The sequence below is a fragment of the Mya arenaria genome, chromosome 3 (genome assembly GCF_026914265.1).
Source record: "Mya arenaria isolate MELC-2E11 chromosome 3, ASM2691426v1".
Taxonomy (NCBI): Eukaryota; Metazoa; Mollusca; class Bivalvia; order Myida; family Myidae; genus Mya; species Mya arenaria.
Window position 1 is genome coordinate 88,959,614 of NC_069124.1, and position 27,606 is coordinate 88,987,219.

A 27,606-nucleotide genomic window follows, 5' to 3' on the forward strand; every position below is an offset into this window, starting at 1 on the left:
ATCTAAACTACAATACTAAGTTAATGACTCCTTTAAACCCGTGGTCGTATTCATAAAACTGCTTATGTCATTTCTTCACTTGATTATATTTTTTGAAGCTATATTAAAGGAAATGTATTAGTGTTTTTTAACATATAAATTGCATTTTTTTAAAAAAAAAATAACATAAATTAAGTACCTCAGATATCATCAGGTTATTAAGGAATATGACCAGAAAGATACTTGGGTTAAGAAATTGACTTTTTATGAAGACCGACCCTGTGATCATTCATCGAAGATTGGCGTCACATGAACTTGACACCAACTTTTACTTAACTATCACAAAAAGAGTACTTAGGCGTGTGTCTACAGTACGCTGGCCTGAAATGAAAAACGCAATTTCTTAAAATAACAAATACTTCAATACAATATTCGCTTAAAATTTTAACTGCCATATTTGCTTATGCACTTGAAAAACGTACATTAGGATTACAACTAATTGAAATACAACATTTATTTTACGGTTTACAAATTACTACGGCGGCACTAATGGGAAATTGTCTATACATGACAAAATAACAACCGGATGTATTCCTATGTTTTTATTGGACATTTATGTTCAACTTTATAATAAGCAACGGTTTATCGAAGCATTGCACATGATCTAGAATAAAACACATACTTATTAAAGCCTCAAAGACAATAAATACATATACAGATCTATACATGTCACAAACTGCTGTCGTAAAAAAGAAACAAAAAGTACACACAACAGTTTTGATTGTCTACGAGTATTTTGATATTAGTACCCTGTGGTCACGAATAAAGTATGTTATTATAAACAGGATCGAACAAGGGCTAATACATACTAGTAGTTTGTACATGATAATATATATTCACTCGCTGTCGCCAGCGATGAAAGTGTCGACATGTTTAAGCAAAAATGATATTTACAAACTTAAAACATATACAACAATATAATTTCATAATGATATCACAATTTTATCATAATTCATCAACCTTTTCACTCAAAAGGCGGACTACTTTTAATGCAATTCGAAGGTAAATAATAGTTACGAAATCAATACAGTGGCTATAAGAAAACCCGCGGCAACATGTAACATTAAATTCTAACGATGTCAGGTTAAAATAGTATGGGGTACTTGATGAGGTTTCCGTTGTCCCAGGCGAGAAGGGCGCTGCTCCTGCGGTCCGAGGTGTTTGTGTAAAATGAAAACATGGTGTTTCGCCGGAAGGGGATCTTGAGGTTGATGTCCGCACTGCCCCGTTCCCCGTTGTACAGGTCAAATGTGTCTTTGATGCGCGCGCGCTTCACCTGGCCATCTTCCTGTATCAGGTAAAGGATCCCGCACGCTATGATCGAGTTCGTGTACTGACCCACTTCAAAAGGAAGCTTCCGCCACACGCGCTTGACTTCCAGAGTCACGGGATCCAGTTTCATCACGTGCAACTTTGAGGAACTACCCCTCGGCCGGCCGTATACGACCCACAACCCATTTTCGTCTGCTATGACGTCATAGTATGATTTACTTCCCTTGTATAGGTACTCGCTATCATTGAAATGACTATGCGGAATATGCACGGCCGAAGCGACGTCGTGAAGCCCTAAATCGTATTTCACAACGTGTTGTTTTCCAGAAAACTGATAATAAAAAGAATTGTTGTAGATGGCGTGTTGAGTGCCGTGGTAACGGTTGAAGCGCAGGTTGTAACGTTTGTCAGGGATGCGGTTCTTTAGGTTCTGAAGGCTAGAGAACTCCTCCAGTTGTTGCCCATGGTAGTCACGTGACAGCCAGAACTTCTGGGGCTGCAGGGGATCCGCTAGGAACGAGCCGTGCACCGAGACGTCATGACGCACGAAAATGGGCGTGGACACACGCTTGATCCGGCACACTGACGAAAAGCAAGAAAACGCATAAAAGTAATGGATTTAGTCTCTTTGGAAACTATTTTTAGTTAAACAATATGTTGAGAGTATCATTGGGATTGTCAATCTGAGATTCACAACTGCATGGTACTTATTTCGAACGTCCATTCGTTAATCCTGATCAATGAGCCCTAAGCAAAATTATTCTCCATTATGTTTACAGACAAAAGATAAAATTAAATTATGTTGTCTCAGGGGCTATCATGCAGACGTTTTATTGAAATATAGGCTCCGTATGGACAAAGTAACAATAGCAGAACAAAACCATGCTTCAAACCGGACACATTTCTGATTGTTTCTGAAGTGTAGGTTAGATCCAACTATTCCGCTGAGCTCTTCACATACCAGTTTACAAAGCTATTTGGGACTAACAAATTGAGATATTCAAACGTAAGAAAAAAGGAAGGAAGGTCATTTTTATGTTTTAGTATATTTAGTTTACAAATTATTCTGTTTAGGCTAACTAACCGTGTAATGGTTTGTTATGTTAGTGTGACCAGCGACAAGCGACTGTTAATGCAAGGCAGAGCACTGAGAGTGTAAGTGAGCATGCAACATCCGGGCTTCCAGACTTGTCCCCGAGCTCTCCAACTTCCGGCTCGTTATTGACGAACCGCCGTGTGGAGCCGTGTGAAGAACTGTAGTACCCGCCTGAAATTGGCCAAGTCGATGAAACAAAGGATAATACAATTATTACACTGCTAACAAAGTCGTTCTGAAATGTACTGATTGACAGCCAGGGCTTGTACTGCCTCTAGAGCTCGATGTTCGTCTTGATTTGCTTCGATGTCAATTTTATACAACAAGTCTAGTCGAATATATGAAAATCTAATAAATAAAGTCATTAGTCTGGAAAAGAAGCCTTGGTGATAAGGAAGCACTCGAGTGGTTAGAGACAGTGACATGCCAACCACGATTCAGCAAGCATTTTGAACATGCCGTATACCGGACGTTCGAGAAGGGAGACTTGGGGGAACCGTCGATAGCGTCGTCGTGAACGTAGTTGACGTCGTAGACAGCGTTGACGTCGACGTTGTCGTGCTGGCTGGTGGTGATATACGAAAAAAACATACAGGAACAAGTTCATTTTATGTTAAATTTGAGAAAAATATACTTGTAATTAAAAATCAGATGAGACCGTACCTTGCGAGTCCAATTTATCTTTGTCCGGGGTTCGCTTGTAAGCATCTCCGCATTGGCTAGCTGCAATATGAAAAAGAAGAAAACATAATCTTAGAACGTATAACAGACGTGTAGTAGTATACCTGAATATACAAACGTAGACATGTAAACGCACGTGTGTATAGTAGCTTGATAGAACCCTTCTTACCATGGCAGTATCCGGGATCTCCCTTGGCGCCCTTGTGGCCGGCTGGCCCCTGTGGCCCGGGGAACCCCTGCATCCCGTAACCTGTAACCCAAAGATTGTAATACAGAACTCTGCTATAATGTAATGGGTCATTCTTATTGATGAGCATGAGCTACGAAGAGTTGTGAAGCATGCGTGTTGTTTCTTGTGAAAACAACCAACAAATGGTATGGTAGTAAGGTTAAATAGGATGTAAGTAAGTAAGTCAGAAGGTAAGTCAGTAAGTAAGTCAGAAGGTAAGCCAGTAATAGGTCAGAAGGTGGGCCTGTCAGTAAGTCAGAAGGTAAGCAAGTAAGTAGGTCAGAAGGTAAGCCAGTAAGTAAGTCAGAAGGTAAGTCAGAAGGTGAGACAGTAAGTAAGTCAGAAGTTAAGCCAGTAAGTAGGTCAGAAGGTAGGCCAGTAAGTAAGTCAGAAGGTAGGCCAGTAAGTAAGTCAGAGGTTAAGTCAGTAAGTAAGTCAGAAGGTGAAACAGTAAGTAAGTCAGAAGGTAAGACAGTAAGTAAGACAGAAGGTAAGACAGTAAGTAAGTCAGAAGGTAAGACAGTCAGTAAGTCAGAAGGTAAGACAGTCAGTAGGTCAGAAGGTAAGACAGTAAGTAAGTCAGAGGGTAAGCCAGTTAGTAACTCAGAAGGTAAGTCAGTAAGTAAGTCAGAAGGTAAGTCAGTAAGTAAGTCAGAAGGTAAGTCAGAAGATAAGACAGAAGGTAAGTCAGAAGGGGAGACAGTAAGTAGGTCAGAAGGTAAGACAGTCAGTAAGTCAGAAGGTAAGACAGTAAGTAAGTCAGAAGGTAAGACAGTCAGTAGGTCGAAAGGTAAAACAGTCAGTAAGTCACAAAAGTAAGACAGTCAGTAAATCAGAAATTGAGACAGTAAATAAGTCAGAAGGTAAGCCAGTAAGTAATTCAGTAAGTAAGTCAGAAGATTAAACAGTAAGTAAGTCAGAAGGTAAGACAGTCAGTAAGTCAGAAGAGTAGACGGTAAGTAAATCAGAAAGTGAGACAGTAAATAAGTCAGAAGGTAAGCCAGTAAGTAATTCAGTAAGTAAGTCAGAAGATAAGACAGAAGGTAAGTCAGAAGGTAAGACAGTAAATAAGTCAGAAGATAAGACAGTCAGTAAATCAGAAGGTAAGACAGTAAGTAAGTCAGAAGGTAAGACAGTCAGAAAGTCAGAAGGCAAGACAGTCAGTAAGTCAGAAGAGTAAGACAGTCAGTAAATCAGAAATTGAGACAGTAAATAAGTCAGAAGGTAAGCCAGTAAGTAATTCAGTAAGTAAGTCAGAAGGTAAGACAGTCAGTAAGTCAGAAGGTAAGACAGTCAGTAAGTCAGAAGAGTAAGATAGTCAGTAAATCAGAAATTGAGACAGTAAATAAGTCAGAAGGTAAGCCAGTAAGTAATTCAGTAAGTAAGTCAGAAGATTAAACAGTAAGTAAGTCAGAAGGTAAGACAGTAAGTTAGTAAGAAGGTAAGTCAGTAAGTAAGTCAGAAGGTAAGTCAGAAGATAAGACAAAAGGTAAGTCAGAAGGTGAGACAGTAAGTAAGTCAGAAGGTAAGACAGCCAGTAAGTCAGATGGGTAGACAGTAAGTAAGTCAGAAGGTAAGACAGTAAGTAAGTGAGAAGGTAAGACAGTAAGTAAGTCAGAAGAGTAGACGGTAAGTAAATCAGAAATTGAGACAGTAAATTAGTCAGAAGGTAAGCCAGTAAGTTATTCAGTAAGTACGTCAGAAGATTAAACAGTAAGTAAGTCAGAAGGTAAGACAGTAAGTAAGTCAGAAGAGTAGACAGTAAGTAAGTCTCAGAAGAGTAGACGGTAAGTTAGTCAGAAGGTAACACAGTAAGTAAGTCAGAATGTAAGACAGTAATTAAGTAAAAATATTAGACAGTATGTAAGTCAGAAGAGTAGACGGTAAGTAAGTCAGAAGTTAAGTCAGTAAGTAAGTCAGAAGGTTCGACAGTAAGTAAGTCAGAAGGTGAGACAGTCAGTAAGTCAGAAGTTAAGTCAGTAAGTAAGTCAGAAAGTTAGACAGTATGTTAGTCAGAAGGTAAGACAGTCAGTAAGGCAGAAGTTAAGTCAGTAAGTAACTCAGAAGGTTAGACAGTCAGTAAGTCAGAAGTTAAGACAGTAAGTAAGTCAGAAGATGAGACAGTAAGTAAGTCAGAAGTTAAGTCAGTAAGTAACTCAGAAGGTTAGACAGTCAGTAAGTCAAAAGTTAAGTAAGTAAGTAAGTCAGAAGGTGAGACAGTAAGAGAGTCAGAAAGTAAGACATTCAGTAGGTCAGAAATTAAGACAGTAAGTAAGTCAGAAGGTAAGACAGTAAGTAAGTCAGAAGGTAAGACAGTCAGTAAGTCAGAAGGTAAGTCTATAAGTAAGTCAGAAGGTGGGACGGTAAGTAAGTCAGAAGGTGAGACAGTCAGTAAGTCAGAAGGTAAGACAGTCAGTAAGTCAGAAGGTAAGGCAGTCAGGTAGTCAGAAGAGTAGACGGTAAGTAAATCAGAAGGTGAGACGGTAAATAAGTCAGAAGGTAAGCCAGTAAGTAATTCAGTAAGTAAGTCAGAAGATTAAACAATAATTAAGTCAGAAGGTAAAACAGTAAGTAAGTCAGAAGATTAAACAGTAAGTAAGTCATAAGAGTAGACGGTAAGTAAGTCAGAAGGTAAGACAGTAAGTAAGTCAGAAGATTAAACAGTAAGTAAGTCAGAAGAGTAGACAGTAAGTAAGTCAGAAGGTGAGACAGTAAGTAAGTCAGATAGTAAGACAGTAAACAAGTCAGAAGATTAGACAGTTTATATGTCAGAAGGTCAGACAGTAAGTAAGTCAAAAGATAAATAGTAGGTAAGTTAGTAGGTAACTAAGAAGGTTAGTTAATAGATAAGTTAATAGCCATAACAGTTGGTAGGTTAGTACTTAAAGTTACCTTTTTCTCCTTTTAGACCTGCGAATCCTGCGTAGGCATGAACGGGAAAACATATTGGTAGGGTAATACATCACACACTAGATGATAACAAAACCAGTTTAGAGATAGCTTTATAGAAAGATATGTACTTTAAACCTATTTTTAGGTTTTAAAGGATATTAGTTAAAAACTTTCGAAATAACATTTAAACTATTTCGGAGACCACTTTAAGGTTTTTCACTGGATTGGTGGGATCTTAAATAGAGCTAAATTTGCTTACTAGTATTTAAATATTAATTACACTTCTTAATCAACGGTTATAAACATGGCTTTAGGCAGACTACTAATCAATAGGAAAGACAATTCCGCGTCAGATTTATACTTATCAGTTACAACCTGTGATGTGTGCGTGGGTGTGGGCGTTTGTACGTGATCTGAATAGACACCACATGCATGTGTGAGTTAGTGTGCTCGAGCACATGGACATGTCACGTGGTCCACGTATTGCAGTGCTCACCTTTGTCGCCTTTGTATCCGTTGAAGCCGATCAGCCCGCGTATGCCTTTCTCGCCCTTCTGTCCCACACCTACACGTGCAACATGCAAGAGAAAACACCACCTACACACCACGTGCCATAACATGCACGAGCCAGATTGTAAGAAATTTCTCAAATACATGTTAATTATCATCCCTTCATTCATTATATTCTGTTCAATGATATCACTGGTATTCAAGGCATCATTTCTGATTCAATATGATTGGGTATGAAAATATAGCCTAAGACCATTAAACCTGAAAATATCAAGGGCTCGCTTTAACAGCCTTCTAAACAAACGTACACGACCAGCTTAATTGGGCATATACACAAGTAGGCCTTCTGTGACCAAATTTCAAAATTCTAGTGGTATACGCTGCAATTCATCGCAAACCCTAATACCTGAACAATATACATGTACAGTTGCTCATACTATTGTGCCATCAATTGGTAGGCCCTAATTGCTCATATTCACAGTTTAAAGGATGATAACTCTGCTCCTACTGTTCAACACACGACGTAAAACCGAGCCGACATGGTCATGACAACTGGTGAATTCATTGGTTTGGTCAGTTAGCCAAATTGTTTATTAATTGCTCAATAGTTATTTAATGCTAACCATCACTCAATCAAATCATCAAAATGTGTAAACTTGCAAAAATAATTCACCTGGCTGATTTTTGTACGTGAAGTTATGCTGCTTTATGACCTAGCGGAGCGAAGCTTACTGCAAAGCGCCTCTCGGTGTTAAGTTGTTACATGTAAGTTCCATAGATTTTAATAATGCGTGTTCCAAAACTCCATAGGCGTAGGTCCTGTATGTTTATGTTTTCTTTATAATGTCAAAGACATAACTTAAGTCCTACGTAATTACCTTCAACACAAACAGTTGGGTTACCACTAAAGCGGGTGAAATCTAATTCCATTAATTAAGTACCATGATACTTGGTGAAATAGTTATAGCGATATGGTTGTAGGTCAAAAAGGGCAATTACTCTAATCCTACTCAGTGAATTTCCGACGTCAACCCCAAAATGCACAACTTAACACGCTCATTTTTCAGGAGTCGATGTGTATAGGAGCAGAGCTTGTCACAGGGTGGACCGACTTACATCACAGGGCAGACCGACTTACATCACAGGGTGGACCGACTTACATCACAGGGTGGACCGCCTAACATCACAGGGTGGACCGACTTACATCACAGGGTGGACCGACTTACATCACAATCACAGGGTGGACCGACTTACATAAAAGGGTGGACCGACTTACATAACAGGGCAGACCGACTTACATCACAGGGTGGACCGACTTACATCACAGGGCAGACCGACTTACATCACAGGGTGGACCGACTTACATCACAGGGTGGACCGACTTACATCACAATCACAGGGTGGACCGACTTACATAAAAGGGTGGACCGACTTACATAACAGGGCAGACCGACTTACATCACAGGGTGGACCGACTTACATCACAGGGCAGACCGACTTACATCACAGGGTGGACCGACTTACATCACAGGGCAGACCGACTTACATCACAGGGCAGACCTTCTTACATCACAGGGTGGACCGACTTACATCACAGGGTGGACAGATTTACAAGAGAAAATCTATCTAAATTGCCACCCCTCTGTATTGGGGCAGTTCAACCATATACATTGTCTTCATACTTTCTTGGAACGCGGAGTAACTAAACAGATCTAAACTATGTGGTAAGCGTGCACACTGAGAGCTATTGCAAGGTGATGTGTTCAAACATAAATTTGAACTGCTGTTTTACACAGGGTGCCAACACAGACGCCTAGTTGGGAGGAGGATGTTTGACATGTATACCTTTGTCACCCTTGTAGCCATAGTAACCAATGGGGCCTCTCGTTCCTTTTTCTCCTTTAAAAGGTTTGCCTTGTGGATTGTATAATATTTGAAATTTTACAAACAAGAACTAGGTCGCAATACAATATACTGTTATAACCAAGAGACTGCCATTGCATGTTAACACCACTACCAAACCTTCGCTGAATATAATATTAGTGTCCGGAAACTTTATTATTTATTAGTTATTTAACCGGTCATATTTTCCTAAATTGTATCCAGTGTTACCCTTGACCTCTCCGACCTTATATATGTGACCTTGAGTTTGGAATTGTAACTAAACGCCAAGAAAATATCCCCCAGTTATCCATGTTTAAGTTACAGCTATGGTACTGTATGGCAGGAAGATAAATAGTTTAGATAATCTACGCGTAACAAACCGACACGTCGTCGCTTGCCGTCGGACAATCGAGAGGTATTACAAAGTAATGTGGACTTTTCAAAAATATTCATGCAATTCATTTCTTAGCAACACATAACAACTTTCAAACTATCCGAAAAAGGTATGTAAAGTTTCAACCAAAGCGGTGAATTATTATGAATTTATGGTGTTTTAAGAACAGCCCTGTCGCGGACTCCGGAGCACGACGTCCATGACGTTCAGTTTTAATGTCGTGGACAGACGATGTTCATGATAAATGAAATTGACTTTGAAGGGGCTAGACACCAGATGATACAATTGCAAGGAAAAAAGAAAATTTTCAAAGGACCTACATAAAATTGCCATCGTTGAGTACAACGCATTGAATCTTACTTTCATCTTTCGCAGTTTATGCGCATTTTTTTCAATTTGAAATTTACTTAGGTTGTCTACCAGGTAAATCCCAGCTTTAAAATAGCTTCGGTATATTTATCTGTACTCAAAGAGATATGATTTAAACTGGGAAAACATTATGCGCTATTTTAAACGGGAAGCACAGTTGAGACAGCAACATGATTGTTGCGTTTTTTATTTGGACCATGTAAAGTGATGTATTATCGCCCTCCTACCAGCTCGCATTGACAATTCTAAGCTTGTTTTGATGAAATACTGTATTTGCCGATTTTTGGACCAGCTGATGTCTATAGCCCCTTTAAATAAAACAATGGAAGCCGACAAGCAGTCTTTTAAATCACGTGTCCAGTTAAGCAGCTCCTATTAAAATTGTTCCGTAACAAATTTCTGAAATTCGGCCCCCCGGTGAATAAATCGTCATTTGAACAATAGATCCTATATACTTCTTTACTATCATCTTGTAATATAAAATATCTTAAGTCACAAACGACAGCCCAACCATTAAATTTTGCCGTGTTTGTTTTGGTCCGTCGTTATTCGCCCTTTTCAAAGTATTTACGACAACGAACAATTGTGCAGTGCTCGTTCTTTCCTTCAGATTACCTTCTTGTATTGCATTTATTGTATCAGTAATTAAGTGTTTGCCCTACATTTTCAGCCAATCAGGGGCGATTGATTTTTGAAATGTTTAGATGACATGAAGAAAAATCTTAAAGGAATAGGCGGAGGGAGCGTTGCATACGAATCCTTTTTAATCATTAAGATATTACTTCAGGTCATCTGTCTTAATATACAGTCTTATTGGCTGACACGTTGTATGGAAGTATACAGTTGTGTAGCGTATGCTAAATGGTATGTACCCGAGGCCTACTAGGTACTCAATCCAATAAATGAAAGTTTGAAATGTTTTTTGTTGTTCAGTTAAGAGACATAGAATCTGTAAAGATATTATGTATTACCTAGAGCCGTGCATTCGTAAGCTTTAAAAAGTCCACGTAATTTTGTATCACCCTTTCTAATAAAGTAAGTTATTGAATATACCGTTGTAAACCGAGGCATGTTGACGGCTTTGCTATGAAATGTGTTTTAAACTATTCTTACACGTGCAGTTGGCACCATTGATGTTCATGGCTGTTCCCGGGTCGCCGGGCTCCCCCTTGAGACCTTTATGTCCCGGCATGCCCGGGTTTCCGGCCTTCCCTGGGTTCCCCGACTGTCCAGGAAGTCCCCGCTTTCCCCGCCGCCCGGACGGACCAGTGATGCCGTTTACTCCAGGAAGGCCTTGAAAATAACACAGAATGGCTAATTATGTAGTCTGCAGATTCGCAGGAAAATTAGTTGATGAATAGAAAGAGGGCAGCGTAGGCGGCATCAGGCATTATTGTCAGTCGAATATGGGTGTTTGTTGGATACTTTACGGGTAAGAAGTGTCGATGTTTACCTTGCGGTCCTCGGGGTCCGTCTGCTCCTGGCTCGCCGACTCGTCCCGTCTCTCCGCGGCTTCCTTTCTGTCCCATCTGACCTGTAGTCGCGCGCATTGCATAGCATAAAAAGGGGCTTGTATGAAAGACACATTAACTTGCTATCATGACGACAAATAGAATGTTCTCGCAATATCAGGTTGCCGATGCCGCCAAAAGAAATTCCTATAAAACGTCTTGTTTATAATGATGATAACATTTACTTGAAAAGTATGAAAATGTCACGTGACGATATTTCACATTTGGTAAACCAACTAATAAAAGAACAAGCATGATAGCACAATGATACACTTGTGTGTGGCACATGCTTCACGAAGAGTTCGAATATTTCAGCATATACATACCGTCCACCCCGGGTGGTCCCATGTGGCCCGGATGCCCGGGGCGGCCCTGGTCCCCCTTTTGGCCCGGGGATCCCGGCGGTCCCGGTGGTCCTGAAGCGGGTGCCCCTACCAACAAAGCGTTGCATTATCATCATCATCAAGGGATTATTAATTTCACATAAGGATAGTATTGCCATGGTATTCTTATACTTCGGACTTAACGATGGTTGTGTTGTCGTTTTATGAAAAACTACGATAGTTTAATACATGTTCAGTCATCGTAGAGATTCGTCAAAGTAGACTGACTTGTCAAGTTGAATATACAATTTGGCTTAATTAAATTGTGCAGCCGCGGTCATGTTTTATGTGGTCTACCAGTATGCAGATTTTGATTCCGGGAAACTTTGACATAAGCTATGGCACAGAAACTATTAACGAGACATCTTAACTAGAGGCTTTGTGCAAATTTTTTTGAACGTTATAAATGGGGGTCCAGCTTAAATTATTTTTGCGGAAATTTAAGTGAGGGACATGTTCAGTGAAAACAAACAATGTTTCAGCTTATACATTCAATACCTCTTTAGATAAGGCCTCTGGACACATAGGTTAAATTTCCGAAAGGAGCTTACAGGGTTGGTCTTCGGGTAAACCTACTTTCCAGGTCAATAAATCCTTCGAAAATACCTAAACACCCAAAAGAATCCGCCAATCGTTTCGCACTTAAATTTGCGTCGGACCCCCTAATCATCGTCGAATAACCCCGAAAAATATTTACGCTATGCTTCGTTGTGTACAGTGGGCAAGTTGGCCGGAAAAAAATATCATTAATTATTAATGAGGCATTTTTATTGGTTCCTCAAGGTATCAGATCCTTTCCCGTAGAAAAATATTATGGCGAAAGCCAGAATCAAACCGGATCCGCCTTTTCTGTACAATAATTTTGGCAAACAGTAAAAACCACTTGGCCATGGAGATGTCACTCTGCCTCATGCATATTCATTAAAGCGAAATTGAGTCAGTCAATTGTTCAACGGTATATATGAAGTATAACGGAATAAAGATCCGTGGATGCCGACGATGCTCCTGCTGAGGTGGAAGTCAATATTCAACTTAGGTCAATCTTATAGTTACTCATCACTGACTTTATTCACCCTTTTGGCTAGTTATTCATGGCAAGTAATCCGATTAGCTACATCGTTCTTAGATCCTATTAAGTTCAATATTGAATATCAGCCCAGAGTAAAACATAGTAAAACATTTTGTGTATAACTGTTACATTACCATTACATATGTCAGAAAGATGCAGGGCCCGTGTCACAATAAAGATCTTAGTGTCATACATTTTCGTTAAATTGCAACACATTTTTGCAAATTTAACATTAACGAGATTAGAATCTCACACAAAGTTAAGGAAATAAAAAAAATCAACGTGTTGCCATTTGAGGCGTTTATAAACATTTTAGCTTTTTTTAAGGTACGACTAAAATCTTGTATTGAACGGGCCACAGAGACAAACTTTTGAAATGCTGTATATAGTAAGAATCCTTTAAGGACATCGATTTCGTTATAACATTAATTTAAATTCAGAAAAATAAGCATTTCCTTTGGTGAAGATCAATAAAATGCAAGCTAGTACTGTTACCAATTAATTATGCATGGGCGTGTTAATACTGGACATCCGTCGTGATTTCATCGCTCTTCCGGTACATTTGAATGATAGAAATCTAGGCAGAATTCATGAGAATTGTTACCAGAGATGTGTGATTAGATATGCACCGGCATCGGCTGCTTTTTTTCTGTGTGTGATTAATTACCCGGGGCTGACTACGAACTGCAACCAACTTCTTATTTTCTATACAAATCGGTATAAAATGTAATTTGGGAAAACTGGTATTGTTAGTCGAACACATTTCATCAATATCTCATTTCTGTTTTCTATAAAATTCTCTTATTTCGCGTTTGTCGACGATTTGGGGAAATTAGTCCGCAATCAAACGAGACATAAAGCGCTAAACTGGCGATAATGGGAGGAGGGAGATATTGGATGTGTTCAGTAATCAAAATTACTCAAGGCATGCCGACCCTTCTCTTCTGCTGATATTGCAGCATCTGTCCCCAAATACCGTGATGGTGATTGGAAGGTATTAACGAATACAATTACAAAAGGGCGAGACGGTTACTTTGGAGACAAAATATGGGTCACATGGGTCAGGGTTTGGGTAAGGGTTTCCACGACAATTGAAGGAGGTAGATTTGGGCGGACATTCAGTTTTGTGTCGATAAAATGAGCATTGGATACAAGCTTCATGAACATATTTCAAGGGGTTTAAGAGATATAGATTGGACATGACATCATATGACTCGAACCATTGACCTTACACTATGACCTTGAATATGGGTGTTTCACGTCGTCTCACGGTGGTGAACATTTGACCCTAGTTTGTTAAAGACCATTCAACGGGTTTAAACGATACGGTGCAGACACGAAAGCTATGACACAAACCTTTGACTTTTGAATTGTGACCTTGACATTGAATCGACACGTCTGTGGCCTGTTTCCATAAAGGTCTTACTCGTGGAAGGGAATTACATTAGTGTCATATTTTATTACTTGGCACCATTTTGATATTGAATTCGCACAACGTCTCGATGTAATGGACATTTGACCCGAGATTCATTAACATTCTTCAATGGGTTTAGATGATTTGTGGCGGACACGTCTTATGTGGCTCGAACATTAGACCAAAAACTGAGATATTGGGCTTGAGCCGTCGAGCCTGGAAATATGGTTCTGCATTCTTGGTTCTTGAAATGATAAACAGTTAACCCGAGGTTCATGAAAGTCCTTCCGAAGGGTTTGGGAGATACGACGCGGATACGAAAGTGTAACAACCGGAGGACGGAAGGATATCCACGCTATACAATATGCCCTCCCCCCCTGCATGGCATGGTGCATACTTGACAGGTAAATGACTAACCGGTGTCACTTATTTTATACATATAGGGTTCATCGTCTTTAAAAGGCAGCATTTTCTACACATATACACGCCCACATTACACATATAACATATACGTAATCGATGACAATTAAGGTTCATACTGAAGGATTCTGGCTGAACAGAGTAGCATGAGACGATACACTGATATCAGGGAAGAAGTAAAGCTAATTGAACTGTTGAAGAGGCAACATTTACCAGCGATGTTAGACAGTTAAAGAAACTACATCTATCATGTATCAGTTGAATATACAACATCTACCATGAATCAGTTGAATAAACAACATCTACCATGAATCAGTTGAATATACAACATCTACCATGAATCAGTTGAATATACAACATATACCATGAATCAGTTGAATATACAACATTTACCATGAATCAGTTGAATAAACAACATCTACCATGAATCAGTTGAATATACAACATTTACCATGAATCAGTTGAATATACAACACAACATCTACCATGAATCAGTTGAATATACAACATCTACCATGAATCAGTTGAATATACAACATTTACCATGAATCAGTTGAATAAACAACATCTACCATGAATCAGTTGAATATACAACATATACCATGAATCAGTTGAATATACAACATCTACCATGAATCAGTTGAATATACAACATCTACCATGAATCAGTTGAATAAAATTATATCAGAAACGTAGGACAGTTGATGAGCCAACGTTGACAATAAATCAAGAGGACAGTTTTAAAGAAAGCAATTACCAGGTCAGGATGTCAAGTGTGGAACCAGTTAAACTTGTAAAAAATGACGGTGTATGCAGAACATATCCAGTACAGAACCAAATCATCCATGTTACTTACCAGGAATAGAGGATCCACAGCGTTCATGTAGCAGTGTCCAGCAAAACTCATCTGCACTCTGAAAATGATAGCATATTGTACTGTCAAAACAAATGCATATCTGGGTTTATTCCATTATGACTTTTTATGTTCTTGGTCAAAACTGCAATGTACTTTTACATCTTTGTAATATTCTTCAATTTTATATATATATATATATATAATATTTTCTTTTTTATTTTATTTTTGTTTTTGCATTTTAAATTATGATACAGAAATTGAATAAGCCGTTATTTTATGACATATCATTATAGTATATCATACTTATGTGTCGTACACAAGTTAACAATATCAACGAATGCATTAGAAGCCGGTAATAACAGCTTTGTGCTTTTTGTTTCTATGTGCTTAGCTATACTAAGATGTCATACTGACAGATTTATGGAGCAAATAAGCGCGTAAATTATTAATGGCTCCAGCGTTACGAGGAAGTTATTGCCGTGGCGGTTACAGCCGTGCCAACACCGCGGGAAGGGTTTGCTGTAGGTGCAATTCTAAGACAGCCTGCCATCCATAAATAACAAACCCATCACTGCCGTGTATAGAGTTCAACACTTACATTATTGTACATTTTACTTACTCCGGTACGCTCATAAATATTGAAGACATACGTTTGATAGTCAGTAGACCGTTATCTTCCTCTAAGATAATATCAAGATATTATTTAAACTTTTTATTTCTTTTAAAGAACACCTTGTTGCATCGTTACGGCGACGAATGGCACAGCAAGGACACTAACATCTATCCTTAAAAACCGAAGTTTCGTGCTTTTATGTCGACTTTCGACATCAATTATCGTTGCACATGTCCACTTCGCATCTAAAAAGTGTGTATCATATAACACTGGATAAGTACGAGTGATGGTTTTGCATATATCTTAAGAAGTCACAAAACTCTCACCAGATACTTTATCACTGTAAAAGCTGGCACCGGCGTATAATTTTCTCGCAAAACTGGTTCTGACGAATTAAAAATAGTTCTAGTAAGACATCTCCGTCAGGTTTGAAATCCTCTGTGAATTGTTATTAAATTTGCGTTTATTGGTGATACATCCGCCGGGTTGAAATTAGTGCCCATTAGCAGACTGCATCACCATCGATGAAAAGCGATGAAAGCCGAATCTGTCGGAGACGAGCACAAAAGGATCGTCACTTTCCTCGTCCAGTTCCTAGTTTAGGTAGAACGCCGTTTTTATGTTTCACCAATAAGCTTAAATGGATATCAATTTGTCTGAGAACTTCCTTATGTAGCGTTCAAGTTATTTTGCAAATATCGATTAAACACCTGACCTTATATTATATTGATACTTTCTCCACATTAGTTGCTTGTTTTATGCGAGATGACCTTCACTCAAAACTGAGAAATCAGTATCGAGCCCCACCATAAGCGATTTTCGCTAAATGGACACGTTTACTTGATCTACAATTAAGCTGTGATGAATGGCACACAGTTGCCAGAGAGTGCAACTCGCCGCATAGTTAAACCCGTGTCTTCTTCTAAAATGCTTCATGTTCGAATCATGTTGAATTATTTTATTTTTTGTCGTCATTTTGAAATCATGCCGAACTCATGTTTTTACTCAGAGATATCTGTTGCACGCTAGTTTGAATATTTGAAAACAAGGCTCTACATTAAAACATGTCATCATACAGAAAGCATTCGTGTCTGAAACTGTAACTAGGAGAATCTGTCGGAGGGAAATGAATAAACAACACGTTTTGTAATTGAAGAGCGTATCAGGATTTCTTGTAAAACATATTTTAGTTTTAGGAATTGCAAATTTATTCCACCCCTGAAGGCATGTAAAGGAACTCTGGAATGTGATGCAAATGTTAGTGGCGTTTATGGTGGGGCAGCATGCGACGCCTCCTGTAAACATGCCAGCCGATGATCACCGGGATCGCGCACACCTTGTTGAATCATTCCAATGTTATCGTTATTTATGGATCGCTCTATCGTTGAACCTCGTCTCGTTTTTTCGTGTTTGTATTTCATTTTGTTTGTGTGTTTTCACTTTATTGAAGCTGTATAGGACCACAATTTCCCCTGATCACAATATTCACAGGCGGGAAAATATGATCACATTTCTCACAGGTGGGAAAGGTAGCTTCTCGTTTGTCAGACATTTCGAACACATTTGTGATCGAGGTCTGTTTTGTATGTCCAAAGAAATCATATGTTTCCCTTTTATAAATCAACATACATCATAATAATATTTTTCTCATATGATTATTTATACAAATTGAAAACTATGTTATTATTCTAGTGGTATCAAAAATATTTCCTTTCTTAGAGTCGTTGTAGACATTTTTGTTAGATTTGTATAATCGATATTTTGTTGCTGTTTATATAGATGTCGTTGCTGTTGATTACGATGTTGTGGTTGGCCTTGTTTTGGTGCATGAAAGATCTAAATGTGGCCGTTGTAATTTAAATAATTTTATCTCATCTTCTACAAAGAAATACCTACTGTTTTTGTCATTATAATGGAATGCATGTAAAGGCGGAGCTTGTATAATGGTTCTAGTAGTTGGTACTGGGAATGAGGAGATATACGCATGGCCCATCCACCCTCTCCCCCAGTTCGCCGTCAGGTAGAGTAAACAAGTTTATTTTGTAATCAATATATTGGAGACAAAAAAACTAGAATACTCCAAAAACAATTTTGGCTAAAAAAAGATCACATTTTCTTTGGGGGCTACCCGAAAGTTTCCCAATCCCCCTTGGCGAACATTTTAAACCATATGTTTAATGTCGGTTCAAAGGAATAGGTGATTTCAAAAAGTTGTGCACACAGGTATTTATTTATATAATTATATACTAACTTTTTTCATGAAAAATTGTGGAATATTTTTTAAAATGACATATATTCACTATCTTGACAAAATAAATAAATAAGAAGAAAAAATATTAAAAAAAAATAATAATATATTACTGTGTCCAGGCAATATGACGAGCACATGTGGTTGTGCACCTAAGTTACGCTCCCTCTAACAATAGTTTAAACAGTATTTATTCCCGAAATGGACATGTAAACACTTATTAAAAAATATTAACAATATTAAAACAGTAAGGATCGGAAAATAAGTTACTTAAAACTTATGTTTATTGCTTTCCTTGCGTCATGTAGTCAAATAAGCTGAAAGTGTACATTTGCGGTCAAAAAGCCATTATTTACAGACGAGTTAAAAATACATGTAATGATAGATACTGTTATCACGTTTAATAAATGTAGCTACATGTATATACTTGGGTTAATATTTCATGCATTACACTAGTTTCAATAGTTTGTACACAACCCCGAAATACAACGCTTTAGCAGTCCTTCTTTGAAGATGATAATTTTATGAACCTCTGCTGCACACATAGATGTCCCTCTGTTAAGGGTAAGTCCCCAGGGGAGATCGTTATCTCTGTGATGAGTGTAAGGGAAACATTATCAGAAAATGGGAGACACTTTCAATACAACGCTGCAGACGCATAAGGGAGATTCAAGGGTGTTTTTTTCTGTGAAAATCGTGATTAAGAAAATTGCAACCGAGCTTTGGACGGCAATGCATATTTCGATTTCTGTATGAACCGACATTGTTAAGTAAGTTTAGATTTGAAAATTTCTAACATTAGTTCCTGGAACCGCCCCTGCAAACCGACAACCTCTTGCGCGGGATACAAGCAGACGTCATATCCACATACTTGTGTCGAGGACCAATTAGAAATTCGATAACAAGTAGCAGAACAATGAAAATTGTGCTGTTTCCATTCACAATCTTAAGCAATTATGATGTTAGTGTGTCCAATTTATAACATATTGAAAAGTATTCTCAAATGGAGGGTTCAAAGGACAAACCTCCCACTCACTTTTGACCCTAATCTAAGTTATGAATCAACATCATAAACAACAACAACCTCATCATCATTATCATCATCACCAGAACCAGAACCACCATCATCGTCATACCTCAGAGCTGTAGGCTGTGAGGATTACGATCATAAACTTCCTAGACCTTGGAAAATATGATCTGGGAAACTTATGTTCCTTTAAAGTGACAGGATATTTATCCAAGTTTTGAACAAAATATGAAACACAAAATCATGATATACGTCCTTTTCTACATAGAGCATTGTTCTTTTGTACAGCCAGGGCTGACAATGGGGGAAAAAGAAAACTTCCATCGAGTGATGCCAATATTTGCATAATTGTGTTAGGCGTCATTTCCTGCCGTGGCGATTATAGTAATTTTGTTTAAGGGAACCCGAACGACAGGAAAATGACAGGACCGCTAATTCCAGGCCTCGTGTTTGCCTTACCCTGATAAAAGGACAAACAGTTCATGGATTCAAAACTTGACAGCGCAAATATAACCTTTGGTTGTGATTGCATTAAATGACTGCGCAAATATAACCTTTGGTTTGAATTGGAGTGTATATTCGTGCATACAGTTTCTCTGTAATTAGCTGAAATAGAGTTACGGTTCTTGTGCACTGCACTTTCTCTCATTGTGCTTTACCATTGTATTAAGTTTTGATAAATTCCATCTAATAGTTTGAAGTTAATGTCTGGAAAAAAATGACAGCAAATAAAACAAATAAAGGGCAATAACTCAGTAATTCGCTAAAGTAGAGTTATGGTTCTTGAACACTGCACTTCCTCTCATTGTGCTTTACCATTGTATGAAGTTCCAATCAATTCCATCCAGTACTTTTCAAGTTATACTCCGGACAGCGTAAATTGTAACGGACCGACCGACAAACCGATCGACCGACCGACCACAGGGTGACTCCAATATACCTCATTCAAACTTCGTTTGTCGGGGGTATAAATATCAACTATTGATTTCCGGTCCTGATAAAAAAATTCGACCCTCTCGTGCACTGTGTTGGCGGTTACTCGATAAGTCGCATTACCGGCTTACGCACGTGTCTTCGACTTTTCAATTCGGACAAGACACACTTGATGTATTTTATTAGTATTGAAAATGTTTTAAATAGTTTTAATTTACTTCACATCCAAAGAGTTCGGTTTTAAATAGTACATGGTTTTAGTTGCATGATCTTAGCCATAAAATGTTGACTTTAAAACAAAACAAAATATCACGTGCCCTATGGACATTTACGCAAGAATCATGAATTGTTTTATCCTCACAGAATAACGACTTACATGATATTCCCTTTGTCTGTCGTTTCGTTTGTATTTTATACCATAGCAATTGTCCTAACGATTCGCATTCTCGTTTCGAATTGTTTGATGGTGTCTGACCATGCATTATTGCATCACATTGTATACAGCATTACACGCACTAACATGGTTATCTAACAGTGAAATAATTACAGGCGTAGTTTTTGCTGATTGAAGACTGTTAAATATAAAACTAATTGTATTTTCAAAGCAGATGATCATTCCTGATTTGAATCATCATAGTCGGTACTATTTTCTCCGATTGTTCCGTGTGTTCCGAGGTCCTCTCCGCGAGAAAGTAGTTGAGTGTAAATTAACGCCAAGACAAATGACAAATTAAACGGGCCGGGAAGGCGACATTGTCAAAGCTGTAGACCTCCGGGAATAAATGTTTCATTTGGCGTTATTTTTTATAATTCAATATTAATCACCTGTTCGTGAGGCGAATCGAGGCGATAAGGTAATTCATTAAAAGATACAGAGCCTCCAAAGAAACTGCGGCCTTCAAACTGTAGATACGGCAGTGGTAATCAGCCGCACGTAGAAATAATAAAGCATGTTCAAACGTAAAAGAATGCATTTCTCCTCTCCTTCGCTATGTCAAAAATATTAAATTAAAATTGCAGCTGCATGCCGCTCTTTTTACAAACTGCTTCGTTTAATGTGACGTCTATGATGTCTGTGACGTATTTTTGACGCGCGTTACCCAGCGACATCACTGTAATGCTCAATGAAATGGACGCAACGAAGAAAACTCCAACAGTAAGAAAAGCCTATACAGCGATAAACACCATGAATAAAAATTGTAATAAAAGATATACCATTATGTAGTTCATACTTATGCATTTTGCAATCATAATGGGCACAACTTTAATGCTAGTATAGTGACTCAGTAACACTTTTCAGTTCATCTAACTTATCAGTTCTACGCATTTTTCTAAATATCAATTTCCAGGTAGAATCATTTAATATTTTCCAAAACGCAAAAAATATTGTGAATCAAAATGTATTGTCATTTTCATAATAACGTGGGAATTAATATCAAATGTCGTTCATACTATCTTTTTTCAATTAGTTTGTAGATGCATCCACAGAAGGCTGACGGGCGACCTGTCGTGCGGGTGTGTTTTTGTGTGGAGAAGTGGCCTAGTTACGACTCGACTGTGGAACGCGTTGCAATAGAAACCTTCAGAGCGGACGGAGAGGAGTTAAGGGTCCCACTGGACTATGCCGGCGCAGATAAATGGTTCATCGAGACATTGTAGGGAGTACATTGAACAAGCGGCTTAGTTACGACACTTGTGTCTACTGAGCCCTTTAGAACACTTGCATGAAAAACTTTATTGCATGTATTATACTGCATTGTGCGATGTTATATAGGAATGACGTCTGGCAACTGGTCAATAGCCTCACTTACATGAGATTGCGGCAAACGTTCAGAAGAACCAGATCCTATTAAAATATTTTATGAAAACGCACTTTCAGTAGCTTAAAATAGGAACTTCCTTTTGCAAAAAAATATATTTGTTATATGAAACTCAAAACTATCAGAAGCGGAATTGATGGCTTGTGTTGTGAGATAGCTATAGCACGGGTGCCTCTTTCAGATAACACGCCATTTCGTTCTATGAGAATAATGGTTTCAGAATCAGTTTAATGACTGACATAAATTCTCTGACAAACGAAACATTTCTTAATGATTAGTTAACAAATGTTCGCTTGCTACAGCTTTGTAATACTTCCAACATCACACAAAACGTTATAAATGTTGATATTTACCAACTGTACAGTAAAACAATATCATAATAATGGAATAAAGAGATACGGATACAAGTATGAGGTATGATGAACTATTTCAGCCTCCCGACAGAGAATACTTTCTACTTCAAACTCACTTTGTACAATCCCTTAAAACCTGAGCACGTGTTCAGACCCGTGATTGGGTCCGGGACCACAACCTGCCGTGAGACGGATTGGCGCGTGCTGCATGTCGGGGCGGTTCCGCTCAATGTCGAGCTCATGTACGGCCGGCCGGGGGAGGTAGTCACGGTGTCAATGTCAACCATTTCGGCCGGTGGCAATTCTGCATCGCTCTTCGAGCCACTCAAGCTATGGCAAACAGGTTGGTTCATAATCAGTATTTTAAATGATTTATTTAAGTTTTGCATTATATCGGGAGACTTCTTACTGGGTAAAGAACGTTTAAAAATACATAATTGTTGCCCTTAAACTTTCTTGCAATAACGATTATAAGATTTAAAATTTGCATTGATTATGATGCTAGTAAGGCGACGTTTTTGTACATGTATATGCTATCACTGTCATCAAAGAACCATATAGTTGGTGAAATGTGTGATTAATCCATAGTCTAAGTATTAAATATATGTTTTAAGCTCCCTGGGAGGACCAGCATGGATGGAACCTTAGGGGACCAGAGGCACCGCTACACCAGGACTACTTCCACACCGTGGAGACGACCGTTGTCAACGGCCATGTATTCGCCGCCATTAAGCCCCCGGCCATCCAAGGGCAAATGGTCAGCGCGAGGCTGTCACGACTATTGTCGCATGATAATCCGTCCGCCGAGGGGAGAGTCTCAGCAGAAATACACGGTGATCATCAAGTGAAGGTGTATCAAGTGAAGGTGATAGATCGTGCGGTTACGTGTGATCACTTGTCCAGTGGCTGGTGGCACCAGGAATCAGGCGATGGACACCACGACATAATGGTATAAGTCATTAGATGTGTTTGATCATGATACTTCACCCGCCACGTCCCGCCATTTCCCGGCTACTGTATGATTCATTTCGTGTGACACACGCCTGCTAAATTTCTGTTAAAATTCCACGTTGTCTTCTGTAATTATAGTTTTAAAATGGTGCCATTTCTAACAAAAATAGGTGTAATTAAATTGTCAAATGTTTTCCTGAAGATTATATAAACGACGCAGAAAGAAACAAGAACACAACTGCCATCCAAATATAATGGATGTTTTAAGAATGATGTATGTAACCAGATTTACAGTTAAAAATATTTACTTTATTGTTTTAGGCGCCCGGTTTCAAAATCAATACAAAAGAAATGGAAAAGGCAGCAAACAGGAAGATCCTCACGACAAGGAACGGGGAAAAGAGGTCCCAGCTCGGGTTATCAAGAGTTGGCCTAGTGTACGCTTACATCGGGATAGGCCTGGGGCTGGCTGGAGTTGCTTTATGGCGCTCAAGATAAAGACTTCATTTAAACTATTTTTTTTATAATAATTATTATCTTTGTTTCCTGAGCATTATTTGAGAACTGCAAGTATTTGAAATCGTTTTAAAACATGCGTTAAAGCAAATTTCTTGCTTGTTGTGGTCCGAGCACACAATTATACACCGTGGATTCACAAAGAGATAAGAATATACAAGTGACATATTCAAAGAAAGTTTTTATAAACCGTTATTAACGCGATGTGCTATTTTTGTCCAATAAAAGTCAGGCAATGATCATTGGCACCCATATAAACACATATTGTCCGTCTAGAAACTCAAGCAAACCTTGCTAAGAGTACTCCGTAGTGGCGCTTCCTAGTCCAAATAATTGTACGTTAACGGATTTTTTTAGATTTTTGATATGGCAAATCCTTCACGTACAAATTGTTTAGTATCAAAAGTGGGTAGTTGTTCCGATCAGGATTCCGGGTTAACGCATATAGCGTCTATAAAATATCATAAAAACAAGAAATATTACCAGATAATGTTATTTTATATTAGTTCCGTACACAAAAAATAAATATCCAACTTATAATTATGAGTTTGACGGCTTTCTTCATTTCATTCTGTCAAAACATAACGATATATACATGAAGGGCACCTGCAAGGCTTTAGGGCACAGTTTTAAATCGCTCGGAACATTTCGGCCATGGCAGAGTTGCCGAGTTGTTACGATTGTGCAACGAGGTCTATCTCGAAGCTTTGTCGGAGGAGGCCGAGTTATTACGATTGTATCGAGTTGTTCCCCTTCGCATAATTGTTTTCTGTGTCAGTCAACTTTCGTTTTATTGGAAAGGTAAACAACTTGTTTTAATGCATTAAATGCTTGTTAAGTGCAAAATAACATTTCACTTACATGGTAAAATATGAATATAACTTTTTATGATCAATTTCAACCATAAAATACTTCACTTAAAACAATTTCAATATTTTTAAAACACCCCCGTTTTTTGCACATTCCCGTTTAGACGTTAGGGATTGGAAGAATCCCGTATAACACGTCTATTATTTTAGACTATGGCGCTTCCGTGCTGGCCCGTAATGAATAACCATCTCCGGCCAGCAGCTAATTTCACGCCACATCAAGACTGACTGCAGCGCTATCAATTCCACTTATTTTTCTAACATAATGCCAGTGTACAAACCATATTTTAAACCGTGCTTCCTGATTTACAATAGAAATGCCGATATTCAATCGAACAATTACATTTTTTGTTGATACGGTACAAGAAGAGTCATAGCAAACAGGGCTTTAATGGATCCGCCTATTGTTCGGCTGGCTCCTGCACCTGGGAGTCAATAGTTTCTGGGATTCTTAGAGAACCACCGTCACTGTGACACAAGAGTAAACATCAGTAACGGCATAATGGTCTTGTATTTACTTGTTTTGAAGATAAATATGATTTGTAAATATGGTGTAAACATTGCGTAAAACATCGACCGATCGACTGCTATGAATGTGGTATCGCGTGATTTAAAAAAAAAACACACCAAATAAGTGAATATTGCATGAACAATTTTTTTTTTTTTAAATATAGCTGTTGCTATGGGTTTCCATATTTTAGATTTAGTAAAATAAATACAGATTACATCGATAGTTAACGTCCAGTGAAATTATACAACACATAAATAACTTCTTTACTTATTATACAAATAGTCTAAAGCACACAACATCCACTCATAGACTCATTGCTACATTCAGTACACTGACCTGTTTCGTGGAGGAGAGAGGGTCGAACGTCTGGTAACTCCTCAGTGCGGATCGCTTGTACTGCCTCTTCTTGTTGTACGGCGTCGTTCCTTTACCACCGGCTATCATTTGTTCATAAACAAAGTTCGATAGTGAAACAGGAGCAGGTTGAGTGAGGAGAGTGTCAGACAGTTTTGAAATAGCTTTTTCTATTGTGTCTGTTGTCCCTGAGAGGCGACGGATCTCCATCAGGCACGTAACGAGGCCAAGGGCCAATAGAACTATAAGACTCACTGACAAACAGTTGAACACATTTTGCACAGAGAATAAATCTTTACTTCGCAATTTTCCCTTCACTTGAACCTTCCCGTTAGAATGTTGTGTTACTCCCATGGTTGCTCAAATAGTATTCATATGAACGCAGTGAGAGCTATTTCATCACGTCCGCTCCACTTGTTTAATCCTCGAGCCCGCGCTACTCCGGCCTGAAACAATGACATCACATAGCTACTGAGCCAGTATAAATGTATTGATAATTACTATATAAAATATTATCGTTTCCAATTTAATCAAGAAAGTTCTAAGAAGGGTTTTTATGTTGTAATGTGTCTTGAATGAGGCGACAAAGAGCGGCGTTTATTACCTTCCTCGGCGGTTGGCCGCGCTGTCCAATCAATATGGACGGTAGGGCCGCTCCGTTCAATCAGCAATTATCAGCATTTATGTCATTGCATCCTATCTGCACATCAATCACCAACATTATTGTCTTTTTAAATCCCATTTACAAGCAAACCAAGATTCTTCTGGCTGAATCAAATTACATATTTTTGCGTAATTTCCTCCAATAAATGGCGCTTTTATAAATTATGAAACATGTAATTTTGTTTTTATTTAAGTAAATCTCGTTCAATCGATCGTTTAATAAATAGTTCAAGAAAGGAATTTCGAACGTGTGTCCATTGATATATTATAGGGGTGACAAGATATACTATGATTTTGATTATATGTGCCATCGTTTGACTGTCGGGGCGTCATGTACGAATATAAAAATACACCCAATTGTTAGTCTTCCCTACCATATTCCAGGAAAGCGGAAAAGAAATTAACAGAAATTATTTGAGAGTATAAAGACAATGAATCTGAATATTGTCAAGCACGGCAGTCTAAATTTATGGTGGCTGTCGACGCAGCCTCTCCAAGGACCTCTGCGTTTGCCGATTCTAGGACAGGCGCCCTTTTACTCACTGTCCTCAATGATTATAGGCAAAACCTGCGCATGACGCCAACCTACAGCAAGATAAATGTCACCAGAAAATGGATGGGACAAATTAATGAAAGACGTCTAACGGTAATTTAATAAATATATTGTGCTAATGTTGGCCCACGACTTTCCTTGTAGAATGCATTATAACGTCAAAATCGCAGTTGAATATGTTAGATAAACAGGTTGAGTCATAAACTAAATCAAATTTTAATTTTGAAAATGTGTTTTTGTTTACAATTTTAACTCTGAACGTTCTTAACAATATCTTTTGTGAGTTGCTATTTTCTTGACATTTAACTGCTGGTAGTAAAACAAAATGTGCGTTCTTTGTTTGAGCCAGAAACAGTATTGTCAATAATATAAGTTGCCTTGCGTGTAAGTCCTGCACTTCAAGTTTGTGTCCTTGAGCAGTCCCACATGAGTCTTGTTCGTCCGAAGTTTCCGAAGGTTAGAAAATGATTATGGAACGTAAACGTTTAAAAGTACTGTAATGCAAATGCTCTAAACTAATTCCACGATAAACATACGAGTACATTCTTAGTTTATTTTACAGCCACCCAGCAGTGTAGACGAGTTTTGTACTATTAAATTAATCAACAGCTGAGCTGAAAGTCTTCGTCGCTCGTTAAGATTGTCAACGTATTTGTTATAGTAAATTTACTATTATAATCATGTGTTGCTTGGTTATTCCGGTTTAAATAATATACTAGTCATAATTAAATATAACCGATGTCCTTGATATAGGACCTTAAAAAATGAGCATTATATGTCTATAAAAACTATCATTGTTCAGGAAGGTAATTGCAATACCCGTTAAGGTACGGTGCATCGTTTGAACATCACAGGAAATTAATTTACATTACATATACATTTATGAAAGAGGCATTTTAGAAATCAACAATATTCAAACAAAAGATCACTCACCTGCAAATGAATATGAACGCTCCTTTAGCGTTTTTCAATTCAAAACGCTAAGTAACTTTAATACCGTATTAGCTCCTTTGAATTAATTTTATACTCCTCCAACTACATCAATTTTGCGGATATGTGTTTCTACTCGAACACATATATTCCAAGTTTTCACTCTAGACAGCGATAATAAGGTATTATGTTCGTAAACAAAGTAGCGTTTTTCTCCTAGAGGGAGGCAGCAGATTATCAGATGGA

General features: G+C 38.3%; 1 protein-coding gene across 3 annotated transcripts; it reads right to left on the reverse strand.

The window, feature by feature from the left end:
- Nucleotides 1–566: 566 nt before the first annotated feature.
- LOC128226870 (gliomedin-like) lies at nucleotides 567–27,606 on the reverse strand. Of its 3 annotated transcripts, XM_052936963.1 has the most exons (12): nucleotides 27,364–27,606; nucleotides 25,197–25,660; nucleotides 15,020–15,077; nucleotides 11,204–11,308; nucleotides 10,820–10,900; nucleotides 10,480–10,659; nucleotides 6,706–6,774; nucleotides 6,210–6,236; nucleotides 3,258–3,338; nucleotides 3,071–3,130; nucleotides 2,874–2,972; nucleotides 567–1,893 (listed from the first exon to the last, which is right to left on the reverse strand). In XM_052936963.1, the coding sequence occupies exons 2-12, from the start codon at nucleotides 25,566–25,568 to the stop codon at nucleotides 1,124–1,126; spliced, it is 1,902 nt and encodes a 633-aa protein (XP_052792923.1). In that variant the 5' UTR covers nucleotides 25,569–25,660; nucleotides 27,364–27,606; the 3' UTR covers nucleotides 567–1,123. The 3 variants fall into 3 exon arrangements, with proteins under 3 accessions (XP_052792923.1, XP_052792924.1, XP_052792925.1); XM_052936964.1 differs by lacking the exon at nucleotides 10,820–10,900; XM_052936965.1 differs by lacking the exons at nucleotides 6,210–6,236; nucleotides 6,706–6,774.

What these genes read in the sequence shown, in the direction of transcription:
- LOC128226870 (XM_052936963.1), bottom strand. Translation starts at nt 25,568, where the DNA reads ATGGGAGTAACACAACATTCTAACGGGAAGGTTCAAGTGAAGGGAAAA. An exon ending in CGGATACAAAGGCGACAAAG is followed by an intron (nt 6,237 to 6,705) that starts GTGAGCACTGCA and finishes ATGCCTACGCAG; the next exon opens with GATTCGCAGGTCTAAAAGGA. An exon ending in AGATAAATTGGACTCGCAAG is followed by an intron (nt 2,973 to 3,070) that starts GTACGGTCTCAT and finishes TATCACCACCAG; the next exon opens with CCAGCACGACAACGTCGACG.